The sequence below is a fragment of the Micropterus salmoides genome, unplaced genomic scaffold (assembly GCF_014851395.1).
Source record: "Micropterus salmoides isolate LMB-PRFRI ecotype aquatic unplaced genomic scaffold, ASM1485139v1 Ms_hic_scaffold_17, whole genome shotgun sequence".
In the NCBI taxonomy this organism is placed as follows: Eukaryota; Metazoa; Chordata; class Actinopteri; order Centrarchiformes; family Centrarchidae; genus Micropterus; species Micropterus salmoides.
Genome location: NW_024040817.1, coordinates 29,837,946 through 29,857,994, shown reverse-complemented (window position 1 = coordinate 29,857,994; position 20,049 = coordinate 29,837,946). Strand labels below are relative to the sequence as shown.

The 20,049-nt window shown below is 39.1% G+C and overlaps 1 protein-coding gene across 1 annotated transcript; it reads left to right on the top strand.

Annotated features, from left to right (window-relative positions):
- Positions 1-101: 101 nt before the first annotated feature.
- On the top strand, positions 102-14,303 carry LOC119907803 (protein lin-28 homolog A-like). Its single transcript, XM_038725484.1, has 4 exons — positions 102-111; positions 1,429-1,583; positions 7,605-7,783; positions 13,238-14,303. Exons 1-4 carry the CDS (start codon positions 102-104, stop codon positions 13,470-13,472), a joined length of 579 nt encoding a protein of 192 aa, XP_038581412.1. The 3' UTR covers positions 13,473-14,303.
- The last annotated feature ends 5,746 nt before the right edge of the window (positions 14,304-20,049 follow it).

The following is a 20,049-nucleotide window of genomic DNA, read 5'->3' as shown; positions in this document are numbered from 1 at the left end:
TGGAGGAACGTGCACGGATGTCCAGCATGCAATTAACTCATTTAGTCTGATATTTCCAGGGCCGGAGCTGTTCCTGCAGGAGGGTGAGGAAACCTCACACCATGGCAGAAGGTATGAAGAGCTTCTTTGCAGATGCTCTGAAAGAGGGAAGGAGGTTTTAATAGAAAAGAGGCACAAAGGAGGGCTGGCTTTTCTTCCTCTTGCATTGTCTTTCTTCTGTCCTCACTGAGGGGCTGCAGGGGGGGTAATGGTTGTCTATGGAGAAAAATCTCTCCAGAAGTGCTGCCATGACTTGGTGTCTGGGGGAAGTTATGCTTTTGTTGATGTGGAGGTAGAATGTGTGTGTGTGTGTGTGTGTGTGTGTGTGTGTGGGGGGGGGGGGGGGGGGGGGGGGGGGGCACTCTGAAGCCGGGGATAAGCGGTAGAGAGCGGCGGGATGGGCTCTGCTTCCAATCACAGTTTCACAGGTAGACCACAAGAAACAGCAATGTAGTGAGAAATCCAACTTTTTAATGTTGATAGTAATGCTAGTACATTGTTAACTTGTTTTTCTCTTTATCAGAGAAGCTTTGGATTCACCGATAAACTGTTTTTTTTTATTAATATTATTATTTTTTTGTTAAAAGATTTAGCTGGAAGATGGGGCCTGCTGGCAGTGGAGGTAGGCTATGGCATGTTAGGAAATGCACGGAGCCAACATGCTTCAAAAGAAATATTAGAAATATAGCCTACTTAATTTGCTCGTCGTTCGTCATCTATATAATTAAATCAGATAATTAGATGAGCAAAACACTGAATGAATAAAACCCTAATTATTTATGGATGAAACAATCAGCTGATGATTAACTAACCCGCATTTCATATGGTGTTTTAGCAGCTCTAGGACGGTCTATATTGACAGTGCGACCTAATGATAAAGAGAAAGTAATAGTAGGCTATTAGAGTAGCCTAGAACAAGAAATGTAAAAGGTTAAAAACCGAGTGGAAAATTTATTTGTATTGTGTAATATCTAAAGCAAAATGCTGAAAGTTGACTTAGCGATTTCATCTTCTCTGATTTGATTATTTGTTGTTTTTCAAAGTCTTCTAACTTGAATATGTTTCGATGTTGGACCGTTGGTCGGACATTTAAATTTGACATATTGAGCTTTGGGAAATTGTAATGAACAATTTCAGTATTCTCTGAGATTATGGACTATTTCGGAAACATATAAACATTAGCCGCACCCCTAATACAACGTCCACACCAGTCAAATGAGAAAATAGTGTTAGATATGAACAGTTTTTCATTACAAAGCTAGTGCTTTATTTTTTCTCGGGACGTTCCGCAAGGCGCCAGGCGCACGCGGGAGAACCAAGGCCTTCACTCTGCTGCCGTTTATCAGACCTTCTGACCACCATCACAATGTGTCCCTGGCTGTTGTGCAGGAGGCTGTCCGCAGAGCGAGGACGAGGCAGAGGGTCTGTCCCGGGGCAGAGGAGTCTGCAAGTGGTTCAACATGCGGATGGGCTTCGGCTTCCTGTCCATGAGCAGCAGAGACGGAGCTCCGCTGGAGCAGCCGCTCGACGTGTTCGTCCACCAGGTGAGACGCTGCTGCTTTTCAATGCTTGTGGTGAGCGAGGTGAAGGTTTGCCTGATTTAAGACACCTACTAAAATTTCACTAAACCTTAACAGTGCAGTCAGTAAGTATCTGGATAAGTACAAAAGTTTACAACTCCTGACTGGCTGAACCGAATCACTGTCCTCCCAAACTGTCCAAAAATTGGGGATAATACGTAAAAAGTGGTATAATTAAGACAATGGATGTGAATATTAGTAATAATATGTTACATATTCAGATGTTAACTGTACCTGTATATAGCCTGTAATAACATTCACTGGATGTGAACAATATGGATGAGGTGACAACAACCTCAAAAACTAAAATATGTCCAAATATGAAACACTATACTGTCTGTATGCAAAGCAGACTCTGCCTCTTAAATATGAAAAATGATGACACACTGTTTTTGGTTGGTATGATGAGTTAGTAAAGGCTCTATGGTCCTATGCTCTTTCACAAGTTTTCTTTCAGTATGCACTTAAGATATTGTTAGACAGTTCAGCTATATACAACAGTCAGTCCAAGAGGTTGTCTTTACACCTCTTTAACCTTTAGAGGACCATTACAGGTACAAAGACAACAACAAGTAATAACAGAGTCAGTAATAGTTTCTGGTAGCCTAAACAAGCAAAATCTAAAACTAAAATTTCAGGTTTATTTCCTAGTTGGTTAACACACCTTCCCGTGGATTCTCATGAGAATGACCAGAAGAGCGTGTTCCAGCTGAACTGAAGCAGCAGATGCACAGTTACAGAACCCTTTAAAGACAAAAAGACAACTACACATGTTAAAATGACATTTGATTTCTCAAATGTGAAGATGTAATTAGTTGGGGTTTTTTTGGGGGGGGACACTGTGATGAGCATTATCTTTCAGTTAATAGACCAGGCAGGAGCTATGGCCTCAGGCATTATCCCTCAAAAGCAGCTTAGGAGAAGAATGTAAAACATCTAATGTATTTTTGTGTAAAATTACCTAAAAATAAACACATTTTAAAGTCAATCATGACCGAGTCAGCACTGCCACTCAGACAAATATTTGCTGTGGAACCTCAACGGTACAGAGGGGCTCAAACATTTCTATTTAAAAGGGATTAGGGGCTAAAGCAGAGAAAACAAGGCTCATTCGTCTCCCCGTCCAGCCCTGCTTCCTGTTATAAAGTCATTAAAGCATCAGGGAGCCCACCCAACCCCGAGTTTCAGTCCCACCTCCTGTGTGGAGCCTTTTGGCAGAGACCTCTTCTCAGGTTACCTGCCCCTGTGTTGCTGTAAATCATCTGATGAAAGAGAAGGGATAAGGCTTCAGGGAATCATTGGTGTCAAATTGGTGTGCAGAGGTTTGATCAGATCGGAGATGTAGTGTTATAATCACCTATTAAACAGTTTTAGAATAGCTTAAGGCCTCAGTGTGCTTGAAATGAACTAGACTTCATGATGTGCTATCTGAGCACGCACAAAGGCAAAAATGTTCACACCTGTTTCGAAAGGTGGACACTTTTGCACATGCTCACAATAAAGCATGTGCCGCAGTGCGTGTGCGTCCCGGCGTTCCACAGTAACATAAACCTTTGGACGCTTATTTTCATTTCCCTGAGGAAATTCAGGGGAATCCAATCACACTTTTCCTGACGGCTTTTACAGAGGTGTGTCAAGCAGGCCAGAGTCTCTTTTGTATGTCCTTCAGAACTTTTCAAAGTAAAAGCTCTCAATAACCACCAAGCATTGCTGCAAAAAAACGTTCTTGTGCTTTTATTTTAGAGGCACAATCACTTAAGAGAAAGTGATTATGTGAGTAACTGTGGCTGTCATAACGACTGTTTCTGCACCAGCCGCTATCAATGAATGTATTTTTTATTTTTCTGCTATCAAAGCAATCTGGCCGCATGTTACATGCAGCCCTCTCCGATAGGAACTTCAGGCTGTTATAGCCACTCCTATAAATTTACCTTACTGAATGCAGCAGTTGGTGGTCTACTGCTGCCTCGATGGGTTAATGTGTGATTTTGGTGGTTTAAAGGGTTAGTATGGATAAAAACGGACGTGTTAACTGTATTTGATAAGGGCAGTGGTAGACCAGTGTCTCCAGTGGAATGCAAGGTAAAATAATTGTTTTTGTCAAAGGAGTCTGGTGGATTTGAAGAGAGGTAAAGCTGTGAAAATACTATAAATATAGTGTACACTTTAACAGGTATACATTTTTAGGTGTCTAAAATCAGTTTTTGGGCTGCCCTACTTTACAGAATTACATTACTTAGTTTCTGTGCCAGAGTCCTGTCTAATTCTGCTAACAAAAAATTGAAAATAAATAGGAAATTATAAGAGACAGATCCGTTGACAGGGTTTCTAAAAGGAGGACATATTTAACATATTTTCTACTGCATATTGGGGGGACAGATTGGTCTTTTCTCAGTATTGGTGAGGGCATAATCCCCCCAAAGAATGTCTTGTTTACACCCGTGCTTTGTAGTCTCAATGTGATGATTCATACCAAACACACTTTCAGTCGCTCCTCAAAAACACTCATGGTGTTGTATGCAGTAATTTGTGCTGTAGTTGTGTGAAGAATAAAAAAAAGAGAGATTGAAAAAGAAGTTCAAACAATCACTGTGTAAAAAATGGGGTCAAGTAAAGGTTGATTTCAGGAAGTCCGACAATTCGACAAGCACTTTGTTTGAAACATCCTACCATAACCACTCCCCCCCCCCCCATATTTAAAAAAAAATGCTACAGGAGTTGGGTATGTGTGGGTAAAACCTCAGTTTGAGACATGGCCTCGTGGCTTCAGTGTGTGTGTCCACATGGGGGGCATGTGGACACGGAAGACACAGCCTGACCAAAGCACAATGAAGCTAACCAGCTATGAGCAGCTACTGTCACGCTCAAAGGACAGGGAGTGCGGTCTGATTGTTATTCCCATGTATAAAGTGCAGCCAACAGGTCATTTCATACTGGTTAGCAGGTTTACATTCTATTCTTCCTCTAACTGAGCCAGCAGCAGCTTTAATGTATATTAACCAACAAATGACCATTCGAGACCTTTAACTGGTTGGCTTGTGGCTGCTGCATGCTGCCAGGCACGGATGGATGGGTGGTAAACCGAGGTGGAGTCAAAATGGGAAATAACCTCAAAGCTAGAATGAAGCCTTTCACTTCAGGGAAATGACGTCTTTGGAGTTGAAAATATTGCAAGAAAATATGAAGGATATCAACATGTGAGCTATAAAACAACACAGCAGCTTAGTCTACTTAGATGACAAAGGAGCTGTTTACTGTTAATAGAGATTATTCATAGTTTTCATAGCCACGTTTGGCTCTGCAATGTTTTATGGAGCTTAAATGGATACTAAACTCTATCAAGATTTTGTGACTTTTATAAACTTTGGGTACTTCAAGAAAAAAAGAGGTAATATTACTGTTTCCCAATAAGTGCAGCTGGTGTTTGGCACGTTCACCATGTGGCAGTTCATCCTTCTTTTTATTTACCACCACAATTGGAAAGCTAATTAGTGAAAGATCAATAGTGCAGCACACTGGTTGGTGATTTACTTTTCTCAGGATGCATACATTCTCGCCACCTCTTCTGCCAGCTATCCCAGGAATGCACTCCTCCCCTGTGTCATTTCCCAGCATCCTCCAGTGCAGTGATCATCCGGAGTCTTGACCAGATGGACTCATTGTGGAGAGTCTGTGGCTGCATGTTGGTGGTGGTGCTGAGGAAGCACAGGGGGGTGTGTGTGTGTGTGTGTGAGGAATGCTTTTGAGGGGAGGAGGGGTGTTTGAAGGCATTGGTGTTTTAACAAGGCTGCCAATAGGACTGGATTTTATCTGAGGATACCCTAAGAGCTGCTCCACATGCCTATTAATGTAACATTTCTTCTTGTTTCAAGTGTGAGGTACATTTTTAATCAAGCTGCACATTTGTCTTGTACAGACCAAATATGGAAATATGGAACTGGCTGATTTAAAGCCTTGTAGACATGTAGCAACTTTATGAATTAAATATCTGTCTCTTTAGCTGCTAAATTCTCCACTGTGTTCACCAGCTAGTCTCTAGCTACAGTGGCTTTTTAGAGCTTGTCCACTGAAAACAGCTGCTTACGGTTGCCAAATACAACTCTGTGACAGCGGTGAGAGTGAACCAACAGTAACGTCGCTGCCCGTACAGCTAAAGAATTAGCTGAAACTCACTATAAAGCTCTGTCAAGCTTTGGGAAACTGCAGGTGATTATTCTCTGTTGGATCATCTCTACGAGTGACCCCTCTTTTGTTAGATTGTTATAATAAAAATATTGACTATAGCTTTTATGGTGTCGAAAACAGTAAAATAGCTAGCAAAAAGCAGCAAGCTTGTCTACCATTATGTAGAGACACCATGAATCATACAAAAGTGAGCACACCCCTTATATTTGTGTAAATATTTGATTATATTTTTTCATGTGACAACACTGAAGAAATGACATAGTGAGTGTGCAGCTTGTACAACAGTGTAAATTTGCGGTCCCTTCAAAATAACACATCTCACAGCCATTAATGTCTAAAACGCTGGCATCAAATGTGAGTAAAGTGAAAATGTCCTAATTGGGCCCAAAGTGTCAATATTTTGTGGGGCCACCATTATTTTCCAGCACTGCCTTAACCCTCTTGGGTACAGAGTTCACCAGAGCTTCACAGGTTGCCACTGGAGTCCTCTTCCACTCCTCCATGATGACATCACGGAGCTGGTGGATGTTAGAGACCTGGCGCTCCACCTTCCGTTTGAGGATGCCCACAGATGCTCAATAGGGTTTAGGTCTGGAGACATACTTGGCCAGTACATCATCTTTACCCTCAGCTTCTTTGGATATGACACTGAGCACATACACTCAGCTTCTTTGGTCGACCATGGCGAGGCCTGTTCTGAGGGGAACCTGTCCTGTTGAACCGCTGTATGGCCTTGGCCACCGTGCTGCAGCTCAGTTTCAGGGTCTTGGCAAACTTCTTATAGCCTCGGCCAGCTTTATGTAGAGCAACAATTCTTTTTTCACATCAGAGAGTTCTTTGCCATAGGGTGCCATGTTGAACTTCAAGTGACCAGTATGAGGGAGTGTGAGAGCCATAACATCAGATTTAACACACCTGCTCCCCATTCACACCTGAGACCGTGTAACACTAATGAGTCACATGACACCCAGGAGGGAAAATGGCAAATTGGGCCTGATTTGTACATTTTCACTTAGGGGTGTTCTCACTTTTGTAGCCAGCGGTTTAGACATTAATGGCTGTGTGATGTGTTATTTTGAGGGGACAGCAAATTTTATACAAGCTGTTATACAAGCTGTACACTCACTACTACATTGGAGCAAAGTGTCATTTCTTCAGTGTTGTCACTTAAAAAGATCTAATAAAATATTTTCAAAAATGTGAGGGGTGTATTCACTTTTGAGAGATACTGTATATAGTTGTGTTGCAAACATTAATTCAGATACAGTAATGTATTGTTTTACATCTGTATATTTTATTTATGTAGTTGACTGTTCAAAGGTATCTTTTTGTTGCGCGCACTTACTCTTGGACTGTCTGTTTGTTTGTTTTTTAATAACCTAATTTGAGCTTACCAGTGTTGGGGATTCCACACCCCTTGAGTGGTTTCATGCAGTCTGGGCAAAAGTGTTGGTTCTGGAGCAAGAGCTGCTTTATTGGGGAGGTGGTCAAATTGGACACATTGGACATGTTCCATAGTTAGTCTCCCCTGTGTGTCCAACCTGGTCTGATCAACCAGTATGTAAGTCCTCTTAGTTTCATTTGTGGCAGGTCAGTTGTATGTTGAGATTGTTGTGTTTAGAGCTATGTTAGGTTTATTTTGTTGTAAACGATTTTTGGGGGGAAATAAAACCCTTTCTTTTGAAATTGCCCTGTGATATATCGTTTCAATGTTAGCCCTCAAAAGTCTGTGAAGATTCCCACATTAAGCTTTTTGACCCTTCCATCTGTGGTAACCGCTGAACTCTCTCTTATTAACAGAGTAAACTGCATATGGAGGGCTTCCGCAGCCTCAGAGAAGGTGAAGCCGTGGAGTTCAATTTTAAGAAGTCATCTAAAGGGCTGGAGTCTGTCTGGGTTACCGGGCCCAACGGAGCACCATGTTTGGGCAGTGAGAGAAGACCAAAGAGTGTCCAGAAACGACGCTCCAAAGGTGACAGGTAAGTCCAGCCTGAGGTCATCCACGTGCTAGCTTAAGAAATAAACACTTTATTTTGAAAAGAAAAATGCTCACTAACTTTCTTTCTGGCAGTAAGATCGATAAAAATCTGCATTAAATGCGGCCTAGTGTCAGGATGTTGTCGCTGATAGACTAGAAGCAGGGGTAAAAAGCTGACCTGAGACTGTCCACAGCTCACTAATGGAGATGTTATATCTTGTTTTTGATATATACAGAAAAGTAAAAATGATAATTAGGGATTTTAGGGGGAATTATGCGCTGAAACTGTTTTTCTTAAACAAGAGTTTATCCTAGCACTTGTGTGAAGTATCTTTGGCATTGGTGCAGGTTGCCAGAACAGCAAAGTAAAAAATATGCCTGCTATCACCTCTGAAGCTCACCAATTAACATGTTATAGCCCATCTTGTTTGTTTAATATGTACACAGATTTTTTATTATTTCTTACTTAATGGGAAGTTACATGCTGGAACAATTTCTTGATGAACAACAGTTCATTTATCTGCTCAGCACTTGTGCAGCACCTCCAGCTTTAGAGCCAGTACCAGTGAGTAAACACAGGTTCTGGTTTTGGTAAAAGAATAATGGCACCAAACCTGGCGACCTTAATATGGTGACGACAGACTCAGGGAAGTTATACTGGTCCTTTGCTGTCATGGTAACAATAATAAACGCGAGGCTTCAAAAAATGGTAGTCCACAAACCAATGTGCGACGTCACAGTGACTACATCCACTTTTTATCCAGTGTGTGGTTTAGACACCAAAACTAATTTGTTAGGGTTAAACAAAGATCATGGTTTGGGTTAAAATATTTAAGTTACGTTAGTACATCACGTCAGTCATGTGACGTAAGTTAACTTATGAACTTCCCTACGTACAGAAGTTTAAAAAATTCTATTAACTTTATTTATGTAACGCTGGTGGAACAGATACCACATTGCTATTCTGTTCCTTACTGTCCTGCTGACATCACTTTTACACGTGATTCCAGTTTATCATCTAATTGCTGAGATAGAGTTGGCTCGTTTCGGAGAGGCAGGCCTTTTTTTGTTGTCTTCAGGCTTCCTCAACCCCCAACAATTTTTGGCTCAACCCCTTTGCTACGCAACACAAAAATTCATCAGCTATTAATGAACCTGCAAATGCTTCTGGAGGAAACTACAATTTCATTGCAATTGCTGTGTTTGTCTTTGAAGCAAGTAAGATCCAGGGAAGCTGTTTATTTGCAGAGATGGAAAGATTACTAGAGATTACTTACTTTTCAATATGAAGGCAGAAGTCACCATTGGAGAATCCATCGTGAGCATGTTAGCATGTTAGCCAGATCCAGCATGCACCTGTCAGAAAACATTGTGGGTGTGCGTGATTTGCAGATTGTAGGTCATTAAGAGCCAACAAGGTTATTAATGTGACAGCATCTGAGTTGAACTTCACTTATCACGGTGGGCAATGATAAAAATCATTCCATAACTTCCTGCCCTTACCTGCTATGGGTTTGATTGCATTCACATGTTCCCTCTTTATTCCCAAACATAAATGTAGTATTCAGAAGAGGAAAGGATCCAGTCCATTTAACTGATACCAGATGTAGGTGCCGGAGAGAGGTCAGAGGCCACCGTTGCCACAGCAACACAATGGGATGTGGTGTGCAAATGAGGTGGAGGGGAGGGTGGGAGGAGGGGTGGTGTGCGAGCGGGGGTCAGGGTTCAGAGGTCACAGTAGTATTGAAACAAAGGAGCTCCCTCTCCCACCCTCGTGGCCATGCTGATCAATACTGAGCCCTGATGGGGGGCTGGGAGGAGGGAGGGAAGGGAGGAAGGAAGTGGACGATTAGCTGTGAGATGATTCAGGGCTCAGTCTGGGTTTCACCACTCTGTCACTCACAGGCTCAGGTTTGCTGCTTTTAAGGACATGTATTCTACACTTTTCTGAAGTCATGAACAAATTCCATGAAAAGACCCAAACTAACAATTCACTGATCTACTAACAAGTATTGTGTGAATCTGAACTGAGATATATTCTTCTGTGCCATAGAACTCTAATGTTGTCCAACAGTTAGTAAAAACACGTCAGAGAGCCACACTCTAGCACTAGGTGACACGTTCCTTATTACCATGAACACACGCACTGTAGTTCATTTCAACTCAGTCCCACACACGCTGTCCTGCTGCCCCAAATAGTCTCTAGAGCACCAAATGTGGATTAATCCACCGCTGAAAATAGTCCCTAACAAATGCACAGTTTCCTCCTGTTTGAGTAACCAGCTGGTCCAGGAAATTACTGAGCCTTTTAAAAAAAACTTTACAGCTCTGAGGAGTTCTTCTTCAGCTCCATTCAGCTTGTTTTAACTTGGAAACACATCTTTGAGTTCATTGTTTTGGTTTTACAGCATTTACTGTTTTGGTTCAGTGTATTATCAACCGATTATCTATCACCAGCCGCAGCTGCTTTCAATGAAAAAGCTCTGATAAACCCAGTGTTGCTAACTGTCCAGCACCAAATAACAGACAGACAAAGGAAAAAAAAGGCGGCAGCATTTATTTTTTTTAGTAGGAAACAATAGGTTGGTTTGTGGTTTTGCTCTTAAAGGGGATTTGTTGACAAGAGAAATATAGAAAACTACCAGCTGTATCATTTAATAAAGGCAACAAGATTGTAACGTGTGTAGTTGTGGTTTGCCTTTACAATATGTTAGATATTGCCCAGTTATTTTCCTCAACAGAAAGCAGCGTCAGTTTGTGAATTTACACTTCTGTCCATGCATGTCGTATTTAATGGGCTTTTCCTACCTTCCACACAGCCACTGGTTTCCATTTATTGCTGCACAGTATTAAAGCAATATGAAGAGACACGGAACTTGCTTGTGAAATGTAATTTGTTACAGTGAACATTAATGCATCCACTTAAAACATTAAATGAGCCATACTGGACTTGAGGCAGATACTGATATGTGGGTCGATGCTCCCATGTATTGAGCATGACATTTCACAGCTGTAAATTAAAATATGCAACGGCAACGCTGTTTTAAAATGAACTCAAACGTTTATTTTTGTAGATTTTGTTATATATCATCAATAGGTAAGTGGAAATAATTCAAAAATGTTTTTATGCTTGGCTGAGCTGGAAAAGTTGGTTTATCGATAAAAGCAAAATCTGACATGTGAAAGTGCTGTGGATTTATCTCGAAGAACCGACTCCTAATTATTGCGTAACAGTAGTGGATGGAAACACATATTCATTTGAACTTTCCTTTGCTGATTTTCACGAAATGTGGTTAAAATTTACGCTATAGAAACCCAGCTAATCAATTTTGAGGTGAAAAATAAAGTCGTTTTCACACAGCCTTCAGTTTCATTATGGTAGAATAGAACCGCCTCTTGTCTAGTTCACCAGTGCATTTGTTAGTGTCGAAGCGCAGTTGTAATAAGTCAAAAGAGTTTGTATGATTTGACAGTGTTGCTTAACTGATCTCTCTCGGTTGTCTTGTTCAACTGCAAATGGAGAGCAAAAGGAAAAATCCAGGGCCCAGAGAAAACCAGATTGTCTGTATACAAAGAATCAATAGTTTTTGCCTGCCTGTTTAAGTGGCCAGTGTCTCTTTGTGTCACACTGCACTGTGCATGAGCCTCACTTGCCTTATTTATCCTGCCCTAATGAATTCACCAACAGGATTTCACTTAGCTGCTGATCATGATCTCCCTCTGCTTAGATTTATTGATAATAATACATAGCGACTTGTTGAGCAACAACTGTTCTGTGTGGAGATTCATACATGCCTGGACCAGTCAATAGCTAAATTAGGGCTGTATGATGATGAATTTAATGTTGTTACTGACTTTCAGTGAAATCCTTTTATGAAAATATGATCATATCCCGTTATTGTTTTACACCAGATTCCTAGCAAATTGCACTATACTGTTTGCAGAAGTGTCTTAACATAAGTGAGCCAGTACATTTCTCCCTAAGCTGACTAAAAACCAATGTTTCAGAATGGTGTGTTTAGTTACATGAGTCTGTGGAGTCTAAGTAGTGGTAAAAATAACTTGGTATTGTTGAGACTTTCAGTAGTGCTGATCTAGATTTAAAGAGAGCTCATAAGTAAGCCTCTTCAGCACAATTAGAGGAATATCGCCTGGCCAAAACATGACTTTTAGAGGAAAGTAGAAGGAAAGGGGAAGCTCCTCCACATTGACATTGTAGGCAGGCACATGCAAAAAGCCAGTGAATCTAAATGATTAATACAGAGTAAATATATTGTATGTCGCCCATATACTTAAAGATGTCCTCCGAACCTGTGTGAAGATAATTGATGACTCTGCCTGATATGGCTCTTCTGCAGTTTCAGTTAAATAGTTAAAAAATCTTAACGGCACAAAAATCCATAATCTATGAATATGCGAATATCGGTCAAACATCACAGCGAAGGAGCACCTTTTTTAAGTTCAGGGGGCTTTTAAACACGCTGCAAAGCCCAGGTCCACCCTTTTGTCTTGATTGGTTGTCAAAGTACCGCTGATACAACCCCTTGAGGGACTGAGATCAGTTTGGCCAAATGCCCTAACAGCTGCCCACCACTGGGACTGCAGTAATACATGGTGACAGAGGGGATGTGAAACTAAGGCTTGAGTGTGCTGCCCTCTAGTGGTAGGATTTAATCATGTCATTTCACTGCAGATGGGATTTTGTCAAAACTGTAAAAAAAAAATTTTTAAAACTCAAATAATAAAAAAAACAAAAAACATTTATTTTATTTACAGTTTATACAGCGTATTTAATCATATGGTACTACTACTATTGTTGGTGCTAATATTTAACATGAATAACATTTGAAATCCTTTTTGTTTGCAATTTATCATCAATGCTTGCTAAAGCCCATTTTTTGAAGCACTGGTGCAATCACCACATCATCTTACACACTTCATTTGTCTTCCACATTTAACTTGTGTGTTAAAAGTGAATAGGCTAACTTTACTTTTACTTATGATATGCATCACTGCCACCGAAATAACATCTCCCTTTATCATTGCTTCGACCAAAAGGGAAAAAGTCGACTGATCATCGAATTGTGTGTGTGTGTGTGTGTGTGAGTGGGGGGTGAATTGCATGCACCTCGCAGTTCCTTGTGGGTGTATTCCAAGTACTGTTTAAGAACGATATAATATTCTTTGTGTGGTTCATGAATGGTGTAACACTGGTGCAGCTGTCAACATGACAACATGTGATTAAATGCACTAAAAACTCAGTATTAATAGGATCTGAAGATTCACATGTTTTGAACTGACACGTATGAAATGTGAGAAAATGAACTGTGGATGAACTGAGAATTGCGCACAGTGTTTGAAGAATAATGATTTTCATTTCACAATTGTGCCAAAGTAGCTGAGAAAAACAGTAATAGCACCTCTGTGGTAATTTCCTCTCCTCTGTTCATTTTAGGTGCTACAACTGTGGAGGACCTGGCCATCATGCCAAGGAGTGTCAGCTGCCTCCTCAGCCCAAAAGGTGTCACTTTTGTCAGAGCGTTTCCCACATGGTGGCCAACTGTCCGGTCAAAGCGCAGCAGCAGCAGCAGCAGCAGCATTTGTCTCCAAGCTCTCAGAGAACATCTACCTCATTGAGGGACGAGGAAGAGGAAAAATGCCAGACCACGCTCTCTGAAAGCTCAGAGTAAATGATGGAGGAAATCTGTGAGGTTTTTCACTGGAATACTGCTTATAGAAAGAGCTACCTCAGGTTTTATTTATTGATTGTGGACACGTCTGTCATATTTATGTGATGACAGACGTGTCCACTTTGAAAATGTTTTTTTTTGTGTGTGTTTTCGCTGTGGAACAAAACAATCAGACTGTTGATTCAGTCGTGTTGTAGCCACAGTCTCTGTTTGGACTGCTCTGACATGAGACGTGCCTCTGTATATTGAAGCTTCTTACAAAACTCAAAACCAAAAATCTTGCTGGTTTACAACTCTCCAAAGCATTGTATACATACCGGGTTTGTGTAAAGTTGTTTTGAGTGCTGTAAAGCACCAGAAAAGCCTTGACTGATATATGAGGTTTGTAGGTATTTGACCATGCTGACATAAGTCTGTCAGCATGGTTTCCATACAACCTGCATGATAGTCATAATAGACCTTTTTTTTTTTTACACAGACATTTTGACATGTCATAACAAGAAAAGGACTGGTGCACTCCATTTAGGTGCTGGGTGTTTAGGCAGTGGTGTGCATACTTGCATACTGACATGCATTATTGGGACACTTCATAGGAAGTGATCCATCATTAATAGTATTAGTTTCACCTGTCTTTTTCCTACTGTGACCAATTAATGTATTTGCTGTAAAAAAAGGCATGAATGTGCCTCTCAAATTCTCCCAGTACTTATATTTTAGTTCATATGCTGCCTTCAAATGAAACTTTTGTTTTAAAAACAGTACAATACACTCAGTGGTCACTGTGTGTGTCTTAGTTTCACCTGTACAATCCAATGCAATCCAATACAACAGCCCTGTCATAACATCTACCTTTACAAAGTTTATGACATTCCGTTTTTGGTGACATTGTCGAAAATGTGTTTATTTAAATGGATGTTGTAGTTAAAAGTGGTGTTTTATTGGACTTCATCATATTTAGAGGTGTTTATAATATTTTATCCTTCCTTACACACATGAAGTGGGCAGAATATTGGCAACATGTCTGAAAATAATGTAGGCCATTAGGCCAAGGGGTAGTTCAAGCGCAGTTCATTTGAAAAATAGAAATGATCCACACGTTTGTGTTTGGGAGAAGCATCAAAACACAAGTAAGATTATACATGTGTGTGTGATTCCGATCAATATAGTTATTGTCACAATGATTTACCAACAATGGTAGTCTGCACAAACAGCCCTCAGTTTTCCAGTAACTGGAGTCGAGTGATTAAGACTGCAGAAAGACTAGTTAGACAACGAAAAGCCAAAAGTAAAACTAAATGTTTGTAAATAGTTAAAACCACAGTTTCCGTTAGTCCACATGGCAGCAGCACAAATGCAAACCCAAACTACTAAAAAATACTATACTTCTATCAAAGGGGTATGATAAAGAGGCACTTAGGCCTATCTGATAGGGGTGTGGGGGGAAGTCAGACTCAAAAGATTGAGAACCACTGCAGTATGACATCATCACTAACTATAAAGTCAGTGCTTACACATGTCATTTAATTAACACCTCTATGGCAGTATCAAAAAAAAGTTGACATTATAGGCATGAAAAATGTTGACTTTATGGCTGGACAGTTTGATTGGATTGCATTAGATTGTGAAGATGTACCTAATTTTGGCCTATGAGTGTATATCTTAGACATACAGACTCTAGTTCCAATAGTTCCACTTCATCTTTCAAAAGCAATGGGGATATTTTGGATCTATCATGATTCTGAAATGATGGCACCCTTGTTCATCAGATCATTAAATATCCTTACAAACAGAATAGATATATAATAATAGATTGAGGAATAAATTAGGAATTATTGTTTGCCTAATATGCAACATACAAATCATTTGAGAAGCATGAAAGCCCTGAGAGGCAAATAAAAAACAAAAAAAGTCTAATCTAAATAGTTTTCTCTCCAGTGTTTCTGACTTGAGAACAGGTGAAAAAAGGGTGTATTAGGACAATCTTTCTAAATTCCTTTTATTTATTTATTTTTTAATCTGTGAAACATGTAGGGAAAAACATTTTTTTGTCAGGATAATTTTTTAAGTGTTGTTGCGATACTCATTTCGTCCACAAGAGTTTGAAGTGCGCAACATACCCAGGATCTAAGTAGGACTAAAAGCATTCAAGTTTCCTTCCAGGTGAGTTGTAATTTCTCCATGCACCCTAAAAACAAAGTACATAAAATGGTAATACACAATCCATGAGCCTGTTTTCACAGGCGAAAAAAGTAATTGAATTATCCTGGCAAAACCTTTTTTCACCTGTTCTTGAGTAATAAACACAGGAGAATATAACATTTTAGATCAGACTTAAAAAATGGATCTGCAGAATTTTTTTTCTCTTTTGCCTCATAGGGCTTCCACAGATAAGTGTAGCAAAGTATATAGTTGAAGTAAACATCTCTTTATTCTCATAATATCATGTCTATTTTCTGGTACAGTTTTGACTTTATTATCATAATTTTCTGATTTATTTTCTTGTAAAATGAAAACTTTTTCTCATAAAATTAAGACTAAGACAATTTAGACTTGTATTCAAAATGATGACTACATTCTCATAACTTTACAACTTTTGCTCAAAGTATTACGTTTACTACAACTACTAAACTTTAAACATTAGGTAAACAATCTAGTATGTGAATGTAACAGAAAAAACATATCCTGGACTGCCAAATATTTTGCTAAAAGTATTTGTGTCTGCCTTTATGCTAAAAATTTTCAGGGATTACAGTGAAAAGTGAATGTCAAAACATAAGTGCCGTAACATCCGCTTTCCAATGGAATTGATGAGAGCTGCTGTCATATTCCACTAAAAACAATATTATTTCACCAAACACATACCTGTGAAAATTAATTCTACTTTTTCCATTAATGGTAAAGTCTTAATTACAAAGTTGCCATTTCATTATTTAAATTTATATGCAAGACCAGTATTGAATGTATGGCAGACATTGTCTGCAAAACAGTATTAATCCGAAGAGAATGTTCACACACATATATATCAGGGATTTCTTCACATTGACAATATTTGCTAACTTCTTGTACTTTTAGGTGAAGCTGAAGGAAGGAGGTGCGATGTAGAATCGTATTGGTTTTTGCCTTCACTCATTTTGGTGAAGGGACTAAATTTATATAGATACTATCTTTTTATATTAACTAGTTATTCAGAGTTGTTCTCCCTGAAGGGCAGACTGAACATTTGACAGCTTCTGTGATTCAGAAATATCTTTCTACCACATTACCAATATAAGTCATTTCAGCAAAGCACATGCTGTGCAGTATGTCACAACTTTCTTGACACATTTTGACAAATCTATCTTCATTTTGAGCTTTGGGAGAACTTTTAAAAATCTACTTGCTTTTAGAATGTGTCTTCATGTTTAAGTTATTTACTGTCTTGCAGTGCCAGAAGACCTAGGGCATCAACTGTCAAATGAGCAATTGATGCTGCTGAAAAATCAACCTATATGGAAGTTTTTCTGGTGAGGACGGGCTGGAGAGTGTGATGTCATTAGATTTTTAGCTACAATACAGTGTGAAAGCAGAAATGTTTTTCTGCAACATAAAACAATAGCTGTAGAGGAAAGTAGCAGGTTTTATTGTTTTGTCTGGTAGCTGAAGTATTTCAAAGTGTATAAATTGCTATTGTGTTGCCTAAACATGTCACCTAGCCTACACCAAGACATCCACATGGCTTTAGCTTCTAAACTAGCTCAGATTTGCTAGATTAGCCAGATAGCTAGCTAACTAGACTTTAGCACTGTTTTTCTCAGGCTTTCAAATAGTTTACGCTGGAAGAGTGTGATAAAAAGATTGATATCAATCTCATGCCTGTACATCAAGTACGCAGCCGGAGCCAAGATGTGTTTGGCCTAGCTTAGCATAAAGCTTGGGAGCAGGAGGAAACAGCTAGCTCAACAGAAAAGTAAAAACTGTGCAGCTTCCCAGAGTCGCTGTGCAGACAGCTAAGTTACTGTTAATCCAGAAATTAAATACCGGCATTTCTGTTCAACAGCTAGTCTTTTTATATCACTTTAGGAAAAAAGCAAACATATGCATATTTGTCTAAATTGTGACCTAGACCTTTAAGTGTATGCCTTTCATTAGACAGAAGACATTCAGGGAAATGTAAGAAACATAAAAGTGTATGAACAGCCATGGGTACTTTACATTTCTATATGATGAGTTAAGTCAACCTGTTAAAAATTTCTTTAGCATTCGCGCTGACATACTTTTAAATGTTCAGAGATGAAACAGCAGATGTCGATTGACATTTTCCTTAAGTCAAAGCAAGCATGGGACTATATTTTCAAAGTCACCGTGATGTTGTTATATGTACATATCCATCGTCTTTTTCACATATTAATATAATATTCATGATGTGTCTGCATGATAATGAGTAAAATACTAGATTAGCTTTGTCATGTAAAATGGGACTGGCGTCTGAGCCCACTGATTGCACAGCACAAAGGATGTTTAAAAGCATCTGTATTGATCACCATTAAGGATCATTATGCTTATTATGTGTACTTGAGTTCACCATAATGCTCACTATGGTACAGTACAATTGGGTCTAATCTACTATCCATAATGCGCTAATCTTGCCTAGATCCCAGTGTCTTGTTTGTATTGCTTCTTATGTGTGACCAAGACAGAATTCGTCTTGTCAAAAATCTATACAAGTCTACCTCAGGTGTGATTTTGGACAGCTTGAGAACAGCATGTCCAAAAAATGTATTGTATGTATTGTAAATGTTTTGTTTATTAAATTGTATGTTCAAGTATTTATTACTTTTTTGACCTTTACCTTTTTTTCCTTTTCAGTGTGATGTGTGCTACCTCACAGAACTTATTCTGCTATTTTTATGATATCTTTATGCCTGTTGTGGCTGCCAATATAACGAGAGATCCTGTACTTAGAACCAAAGTGATGCTTTTGAATGAAGTCTTAAACATGTTTTCAGGAGATTCAGACACAAAACAACACAAGTAAGATGTTCACTTGCGAACAAACATCCATATCTGTACTTAACAGAGCAGACACACCCACCATTTTTATCTGTCTGGGGACTCGACTGCAATAGTAAAGTACCTCACCATAACTGTGCAAACAAAGAATGTCTGGATTAAGTTCGTGACTTTGTGTATAAATTGAATCTCTACCCTGTACTCAGGATGCTGAACACATACTATAGCCTCATTTAACCCAATGATTACTTTTGTCTTTAAACATGGATCATCTCCCCACCGCGCTTGATTTTTCAGCCTGCAATCAAAAAAAAGTGCTGTAGTTCAATCCAAGGAAGGTTAAAGTAAGGGCAATTGGAGGCCAACACGCTGTGTCCTAAATAACAAGTGTGCGCCTCTATTTGTCCAAATTTCCCTTATTTTCTTACTTCTAATAAACCAGCCGACTTCTACTACTACTAACGTTACTTGTTGTTGTTCTTCTTCTTTGTACGTATGCAATGTAGTGAAATGCGCTCTGTTGCGCTGTTTGACCATTTGGGCTACTGTAGAAACATGGCCGTGCAACATAGCGATGTCCATGTGAGGGGACCCTCAGTGTATGTAGATAGAAATGACTCATTCTAAGTAATAAAAATATTACGGTTCACTATGTAAGGTCTTTATACACCGTTGAAAACAGTGTATAGTTATGGATATTATCTTGTCTTTCTGTTAATAGATCTTCTAATCTAAATATTACACTGGACCTTTAACCTTCCATGGATAACTAATGACCTGGATGACTGAGAATCTTCACAGACAGCTGCAGAAACCTTTGCTAGACATGAATACAAGTTCACATTTGGCACTAGGCAGTAATTTCAAAGGTATTATTCAGTATTAAGATAATTAGTAAACATATCGATGCATACTTGTGTGAAATCGGATTACAATTTCATTCCAGGTGAAGTTTTTTTGACAACTTGTGTAGTTTTGTATTGATCAGTTCTTTGACAAATTCTGTAATAAATACATTTTTTGTGCTATCCATATCAGAGATGGATAAATCTGATTTCTAAGATTATAGTGAAGCCTAAAACATTACAAACTAAATCTTACATCAAGGTGCACATACCAGCTTAATATACATTTTGCCATCTTCATCAGCGGATGGAGTTTGATCAGCTATAGCCCAGTTGTCACCATGTGACCTATATATGGAACCAAAATATTTCCATAAAAACTACACTGATGAAGACCAGAATGAACTTTAAATAATTTGATTTGCATTAAAATAAAACAACAAACATTGCGATGGACAGGATTCCAACCAAGAATAATTTTAGGAGATCCATTAAACTGTTTTGAGGATCTTTTTTAAATGCACTTCGGCAAATAGACAAGATATGTGTTACAGGCTTTGATTGACTGGAAAACGGGAATAAAGAAATACACATCTTTTACAGTTAGCCTATTATATATATAGCCTATATATACTGCCATCTCAGTTTCATCCTGAAAAACACAAGAGAAAGACAGACTTAAAGACATTTAGATAAATCTTATTAATCCGATTTAATGATAGTGGTTATGTGTCATTATCTCA